This window comes from Rutidosis leptorrhynchoides, chromosome 1, assembly GCF_046630445.1.
Source record: "Rutidosis leptorrhynchoides isolate AG116_Rl617_1_P2 chromosome 1, CSIRO_AGI_Rlap_v1, whole genome shotgun sequence".
Lineage (NCBI taxonomy): Eukaryota > Viridiplantae > Streptophyta > Magnoliopsida > Asterales > Asteraceae > Rutidosis > Rutidosis leptorrhynchoides.
Window position 1 is genome coordinate 32452639 of NC_092333.1, and position 8814 is coordinate 32461452.

At 31.3% G+C, this 8814-nt stretch overlaps 1 protein-coding gene and 1 pseudogene across 1 annotated transcript; one reads left to right on the forward strand and one right to left on the reverse strand.

The window, feature by feature from the left end:
• LOC139858581 (germacrene A synthase short form-like) overlaps positions 1–5477 on the forward strand; it is a 49348-nt pseudogene extending 43871 nt beyond the window's left edge.
• A 424-nt stretch (positions 5478–5901) lies between these two features.
• LOC139858592 (uncharacterized) lies at positions 5902–8009 on the reverse strand. The gene is made up of 4 exons (XM_071847427.1): positions 7666–8009; positions 7475–7557; positions 6543–6788; positions 5902–6211 (listed from the first exon to the last, which is right to left on the reverse strand). The coding sequence occupies exons 1-4, from the start codon at positions 7787–7789 to the stop codon at positions 6029–6031; spliced, it is 636 nt and encodes a 211-aa protein (XP_071703528.1). The 5' UTR covers positions 7790–8009; the 3' UTR covers positions 5902–6028.
• Positions 8010–8814: the final 805 nt, after the last annotated feature.

Below are 8814 nucleotides of genomic sequence, written 5' to 3' on the forward strand. Positions count from 1 at the left end.
AAAAACACGAAAGAATTAAAAACACTATAACCCCAAGGGCGAAGTAGAAGAAAGCAGATTCCTCTGGTGAGAGTTGGAAAAGGAGAATGATTGTTGTGATAGTAAGGATAAGGACAAGGATTAAAACTGGATTAAGCATTTTCACAATCTTTTGAATTTGGGAATTAAGTATAGAAGTGGTGAAAACTAATGGAACGGAAGAGGTAAATTTATAATGGAAATATCAGACGTAGTAATCAGAACAGATCATCACATTAATAAAAGAGATCTTAATTTCCTTAAATTCCGAAGAATCAGATCTTATATATTTCAAAGATTATCGTTAAATCTCTTGAATTTCTAAATTCAACCCTGACTACGTCAAAAGCTAAGACGAATCTCTATTCAAATCTATTGCGATAGCTTCTCTCATACGCTCCGAGTAATTTAATTATTCTATTCAAATACTTAGCAATGATAAAATTCTATTATTTAACTCATATTCGTCATGAAAACATTTTTATTGTTAGACATGACCACCTCACTCAAATTTCGGGACGAAATTTCTTTAACGGGTAGGTACTGTGATGACCCGGAAATTTCAGATCAAATTTAAACTTTAATCTTTATATGATTCCAAAACGATAAGCAAAATCTGTAATGTCGAGTCTTAAAAATTTTGAAATCTATATTCATGTAATCAATTACCCTTTGACTATGCCTGATGATTCACGAACGATTGTGTGTAAATAAATATGTAAAGATATATTAATAAAATACACATTAATCAATTGGAATTAAAAAGGTAAAATAATAAATAAAATAGTTAAGATACCATTAAAATAAATATATATATATGATTTATAATTATTTGTAATATAAAAAAAATATATATATATATAAATATTAAATAAATGTAATTATATAAGATAATATTACATAATTAATAAATTGTAATATTAATAAATTACAAGTTTAATTATAGTTATTATATTATTATTATTATTATTATTATTAATATTAGTAGTTTAATTATCATAAATATAATTATAATTAATAAATATCAATGTTATTTATATATATAAAATTATAGGAGTACGAACTGGAATCTAAATCTGTTGCATATAGCTTTCATGCTGTAGTTAATTTTGTATCTTGCCTGCTGGATTGATTGAACGATTCCATACACAAACAATTCTGTTGAGTCATAATCATCTTTTAATTTTTTTTATTTATTTCTTTGTACCAATCGAATATCTGGTGTCGGCAAAGCTTTACTACAAAACCTTATAAATCGAATCTGAGTACAGTACTAACCCATTACTTACATTTTATATATCAATCGTACGAATCCGTTACACTTCTTTATCAAATGAAAATTTCATGTCTCCAGTTTGTTATACGTTGATATCAAATTATCAATACAAACAAAATCAGTTGCCAATCGACTTCAACATTGTCTTTTCATCTATTTCTTCCTCTTGAACTCTTCTTCTGCTCGAGATTCCCTGTCGACAATTTTCTTCACTACAAAGCAATCGAGGACAAATTCTGACAATGTATAATCAACCACTTAGCTATAACATCACTAATTCTATTGAGTGTACAAAGAAAAAGGGAGATAAAACAAAACCTCCCTCAAACTTATTTGATCAACGATCGCCACCACCTTATGTTTCACTTTGGTTTCTTCAATCACCAACATGACACCACCTTACCATCATCAACCCACCATTACACGATTATGCTACAACCTTCGGCCACCATCAACAAAACATGTTGTTAATTAATCAAGGTAACTGCTGCTATTTAAAAACTGTCTTCTATTTCATTTTTCCTTTGAGATATAGTTGAAACTACGGTTGCATATTATACCTTGCGATCGACAACCCTTTTAAAGATTGTTTCAGTTCCTGTTCGATTATCAACCAAGCCAATACCCATTCGAACTAATGATCTTGTTCGAGTGTTACACCGAACCACCACTCGACTACCATGGAACCGCCAACTCCTTCTATCACCTGGAATATTTTCTCTCTCCCTCTCTCATCTTTTTCCATATCTCTCTTAAAAACAAAACAAACAATCTACTGTTACGCTGCCATAAAAAACCTAAACAGACTGCTGCAACTTCGCATATCCATTTCTGTTTAAACCGCTGTATGTTTATATATTTTTTTTACGAAGCAGGATGGAGATGAGGTAAGGTATGATGTTAATATATGGATAATGATAGTGTTGAGTTAAATAAGTGATAAAGGGATATGGGTGAGCTGTAATGATATCAACTAATTTTGGTCTCCACTATGAATTCCAAATTTTCTAATATTCGAAGAAGTCCCCAGCATACCTTTTGTTCTATTTTTTTTTATTCGACAATAGCCCAATTTTTTCCAAATTCTCGTGGTATTTAAATAAACTTAAATCAAATTAAGTTGTTGTTACTTTCGCGTTCCTTTATGACCGACATGCATGAGATGATTATTATTTTGTTAAATTTGAAGATCCTAGGTGATGGTGATATTAAGATAACAAGGACTGTGATTGTTGGGGAAGGGAATAGAATATTGGTGATAATGTTGATTTATGATAGTGGATGATGAGGTAAAGATGATTAAGGCATGCGTTTATTTTTTTTTTTTCTCCTTATAATTGATGCCATTTGCGATTCAGGATACCAGCTAACCATAGTCCATGAATTTCGCATGTTGGACTGTTTTTTTATTGGGCCGTGGATCATTAATATTTATGTTGGGCTATTTTCGAAATTAGTAAGTGGGATTTGATGAGTTGGGCCGAGATTCAATTAATCTTCTGTTGGGCCGAATATAAATTGTGCAGTTGGGCCGAATGTAATGTTGGGTCGATGGTTCGGTTTAAATAGATTTAAGTTGCATAATAAATCAGAAAAATTGGGACAGAGCAAGGGTTGAGCGTGTGGGTCTTTAAGCGAGAGGTCTCGGGTTCAAACCCTGTCTGAAGCATTTTTTTTTTAGGGAAAGCTTTTAAGGTAGTTTATTTATCATTTTCATTATTATTATTATTATTATTATTATTATTATTATTATTATTATTATTACTATCATTATTATTATTATATTAATATAAATATTATACTTATTATTATTATCATATTCATTAAAATGAGTATTAGGATTATTATCATTATTATTATTATCACCATAATTAGTATTATTATTATTAATCATTAGTAGTATTAGGTATTACTATCAATATTATTGTTTTTATTATACAAATAAAATAACTTATTATTATTATTCATATTATCCTTATCAAGATTTTTATATATTATTATCATTATTTTTACAATCAATACTATTATATATTTTTTCTATTATTATTAGTATTATTATTATTATTATAAAAATATTACAACCTTCTATTATCAATATTATTTTACCAACCAAAGTATTAGTTATATAAAAACATATTTATCCTAATACAGAATATAATATAAATAAAATCAGTTGATTAATTGAAATGTATGTTAATATATACATAAATGATATAGGTTCGTGATTCCGAGGCCAACCCTACACTTGTTTAATGTCGCCATATGTACTTTTACTACAAAATACAATAGGTGAGTTCATTTGCTCCCTTTTACTCTTTACATTTTTGGGACTGAGAATACATGCGCTGTTTTTATAACTGCCTTATTTAAATGTTTTTGAAAGATAGTTTGAACTGCGAATACATGAAATGCTTTTATAAATGTTTGACGAGATAGACACAAGCAAAACATTCCTCGAATGAATTATTATGCAGACAGAAGCTCTGCGAATTATTATTGAATTATGTGGACATGATAATTGCCACCATCGAATTATGTGGACATGATAATTGCCACCAATTGATATGAATGTTATGTATCGAGAGAATGATTTTATACACAGGTTGTGTGTATGTTATTTTTGTGCACGAGATATGTGTACGGTTACTAAGATATATAAAAGATGATTTCGTACACGAGAAAAGTGTACTGTATTTAAAAGATATCGCATGTACATTACAGGTGGGTATAGGGTTCGGGCTCATTTGTACCATGCAGGATTTAAATCTTGTGGTCTATCAAAATGATGAATTTTATTGTTTTATGATAAACTTATGAACTCACCAACCTTTTGGTTGACACTTTAAAGCATGTTTATTCTCAGGTGTGAAAGAAATCTTCCGCTGTGCATTTGCTCATTTTAAAGATATTACATGGAGTCGTTCATGGCATTTAGACGTCAGTTCATCGTGATGATATCAGTTGTTGAAGGCTTCGTCCGGATGGATTAGGACGGGTCCTTTCAGATTTTAGGATTATACTTTGAGCCTCGTTACTCTTTGGCATGAATCATCGCCACTAAAATTACATTGTTTCTCGTCATCTTAGACGACACATATGACTCTTATGCTACTATTGAAGAGAATCGTCTTTTTACATATGCATTATATAGGTACCAGAGCTACTATTTGTATCATGAGTTTTTTTCTTTGTCGATTTTCACAATATAACTTCGTTCAAAAGAATCATGATCAAGACATATATACAAAAACTCAATGAAAAATGGAACCTACTATATGTTAAAACAAACAAATTAGTGATATTTTATTACTATGTACTTTAAGATGGGAAATTTCTGCTATGAAGCAAATTCCAGAGTACATTAGGCCATTCTACAAAATTCTACTAGATGAGTATGCTGAACTTGAAGAACAAATGGCTAAAGAAGGGCGAGCAAATGCGGTTATCACTTCAAAAGAAGCGGTACTATATATACATTCTGTTCTAGAAAATCATTATCTTAATTTGTGCGATTAATTTATTTTGTTTTTCCTGCAATGGAGTATAGTTTCAGAACAATGCAAGAGGTTACCTCAAAGAGGCTGTGTGGGTAAACAGCGCACACGTACCATCATATTCGGAATATATGAAGAACGGATTGATCACATCTTGTCACAGTGCTATTTCGAAATCCGCTTTAATTGGTATGGGTGAGATAGTTAGCGAAAACGTTTTGTCTTGGCATAAAAGTCATCCAAAGATTTTGCAAGCTTCGGAGTTGATTGGAAGACTTCAAGACGATATCATGAGTTACAAGGTAAAGTTCCCACTTTACAAATAAGAACTGTATAATGGTATTTTATTGAGATGCATAAGCATATATCATGATTATTGTTAGTACCACAACATAAACATTATGTATATTCTAACATCAAATTATTTTGTTTATTATAAAGTTTGAGCGTAAAAGAGGACATACTGCCACTGGTGTTGATGCATATATGAAGACTTATGGCGTGCCGGAAAATGAAGCCATTAACGAGCTCAATAAAATAGTTGAGGATTCATGGAAAGATATAAATGAGGGATGTCTCATGACAAAAGAAGTGTCGAATGATATAGGTATAACGACGGACTCACATTTTCTGGTACGACCACTAAAGAGTATATCAAAATGTTGTTTGTTGATTCCGTACCCATTTGATGGTATATCACTGTTTTTTTATATTCTGTACTCATCTATGTGATATGCAACTTTCTGTTAATTTCCTATGATTGTTCGAGCAATGAATAAAACAATATATTGTGTGTCGTTAACTATGCATTTATATAGTGTTTTAACTGACATTAGTTTTACGTGAATTTATGCCTAGTTGTTTAACATAAATACTATTATTTGATGTATTTGTGAGCTAAAATCTAATTACTGATTGAAGTATGTACCATATACTCTATATATGACTTCTGCATTCATGTGCAACCAATGGTTGTCTAGATCTCACATCCCATACCTAGCGAGCGCGAGATTGGGTATCGTTGTTGTTGTATTATTTTTTTATTAATAATAACATATTGGTATTAGATATAATCACATTTGGTTCCTACCTAAACTCACAACACAATCCATCACCAGAATAACATTCTACTTTATTAATTGTACTTTAAAAGTTCCAAAACTATTTACATCAGCAATAACAGCAGCATGCTCTCCTGATCAGAAACATCAAACGCCTTCTGCAGATAACTGTGATTGACTCATATGAGCGGGAAAATATTGTCATTATCATCATCTTCATTCATGTCTAGATATTTGAATCCAAGGCTGCCCAGATTCCCATTAGGATCCTGATATTTGAATGATGGATTCACATAGCACTTCATCTCGTGAAATAGATTCAAATTGTCGACAAGTTTGTGAAAAACATTGCACCCACAACACTGCATTCAAAATGAAAAGCAGCCATAAATAACACCAAGATTATGCACAAGACGCAAGCATCAAAACTAGGAAAGAGTGTTATGTAGTGGCCAAAAGCCAACACATGATTTTAGCCAAATGAAAGAATTAGGCGTTTACAGCATTCACACACAGATGAAAGTCCACTAGTGACTTTAACGATTACAGATTTCATGGATATAAATAATACTTCTAAACAACTGGAAAAAAAAAAAACATACAAATCAGGTAATTGCATACAACTAGCCTTTAGTAACATCTAAATGCATTCAAACACTTCAACCGAAAAAAATGGTAAAGAAGTATGAGTACCTGAACAAAGACGGTGCCATCAGTATAAGCATGAGGATTAATAGCCCGAGTTGTCCTTTGACCACACACATTACAAGTGAAGGCAACACGCATACGACGCCTTGGAGACTTGGTGAAGAGAGACCACGGAAACGTTGAAATCTTCTCCTCACTACCACCTGCAGGCACCGAAGGCCCTTCCATACCTGACCCTGTAGTCCAACCCCTAACATTTGCAGCACTCAAAACTAGTCCCATTGCATCATCCTGCATATTTTAACCCCCGAAAAAACATCACAGTCCACATACGAATCAAATTAGCTTCTGTGCAACACCACTCATCTTCCACCCTTTTCTTTTTTTTGTCGATTTAGGGTATTTGGATGTACGTTTTAAAGTGTTTTATTGCAAATCAGAGAAACTGAACTGGTTAATCATAAAATCGTGTACAAAAAGTTAGGGTTGGGAGCATAATTATACATTTTAATTCAATTATTAGCATGCTTAAACCATATCCTTACTCTCCTTTGATATGATTATATTGCCTAAATATATCAAAACCGTATCCAGTTTTGCATAAAAATGTAAATCAAGCATTGCTAATAATATAAACCAAACACACTCATAAAACAGAACTAAACTCACAAAATCCATGAACTAACCACCCAAACAACACAGAAAGCTTACAGATTACACAAGCTAAATACAATAACATACTTAGATGTGTAAATAGAGTATTAATCCACTCAAACTTTAAAAATACCTAATGATGATTCGAATAAACAATTTCTTTAAAAATACAATAGCATACTTATACATGTAAATAGAATATTAATCCACTCAGATTTTTTTAAAATACCTGATGATGATTCGAATAAGACTCTTTAAAAAAAAAAAAAAAAAAAAAAAAAAAAAAAAAAGTAAATTCGCAAGTAAGATGATTGATGATTTACCTTAGAGAAGGTTCTATTGGTTGAAATCGGTACAATACTCATATCATTAGACTCTGATCTCCTATCAGATTCGTTACCATTACCTGAAACCACATACAAGAACAAATATTATTTTATTATTTCTTATTTTAAAAAAAAAAAAAAAAACGATATTTTTTTTTCTAACAAAAAAGTATAGCAAGCTTTCTTACTTTTGGAAGAAACTGGGAATCTGGTTAGTCTTTTTCCAGAAGGGTGTTTGGATCTTGGAGGAAAATTGGTAATGGATGTAGGAGTTGAATACATGGTTGTTGCAGAAGAAATTAGGGTTTCCATGATTGTTTGTGAAACAAAAGTAATTACTGAGGATATGAAGCGATGAAGAAAAGGAGAAATTTGTGGGTGGATGTTTCTTGAGGATTTGTAAATGAAAGAAACTAAAATTAAAATTGGGGGACAGAAAATTGTGATGGAAGGGTTGTTATGGTTTTATGCTTTGAATTGAATGAAAAAGAAGGTATCTTGAGGTTGAGGTTCTTTGACCGGTCATTAGATAGTGTAATCCTTTTATTTTATTTTTGGGAATGAAAATGGAAATGGAAATTTCACAGAATTTTAACTACTCCATATTAGCCCATTGCCTTTTTTTTTTTTTTTTTTTTTTTTGAAAAGTAAGGCAAAAATATATATTATAAAAACCCGAGTGTACAATTACAATTTACAGACCATGATCGAAATAAAAAGCTATATACAAGAGACCAAAACCGAGACTATACACGTAGAGTGCCTCGACCTGACAGCGACACTTAGCCTATTCCTTTTCTAATATTTAAGCTAGCAACATAAAATCCTGGGTTGAGTATCCATTGATGTCAAACCAACGAAAAGCTTTTTGTTTCGCTTCGAGATCCATCTGAACGAAGTGGTTTGAACCTCGGATAATAGTGCCTATCTCTTGTTAGTGAGAAGTTTTTTGGATGGCTAAGAGATGGTCAAGAAAAGTAGCATTTAGCTATCTTACACTTCAGTGAAACCTGCAACGGAAGATGCCGAGTGATATGTGAGATCCGCTTCACTTTTATTTTATTCTCCAACCGTTGGTATTAATAAAAAAAAAATGTTGTGAATTGAATTTGGTGACCGTTGCATGTTAAAACGGCTATATTTATTTATTTTTATTTTTTTAAAATAAACTTCTATTACCACTATACATACACATCTTATTTATTTTTATCACACAATCCACGCAATAAATTCACTTTCCACACAATCAATACACTTTCCACTCAAATTATTTTCAAGAAAATTCAACAAAATGGATAATCTTTTTAAAATTAATGTAATTGTTATAATATGAGTAC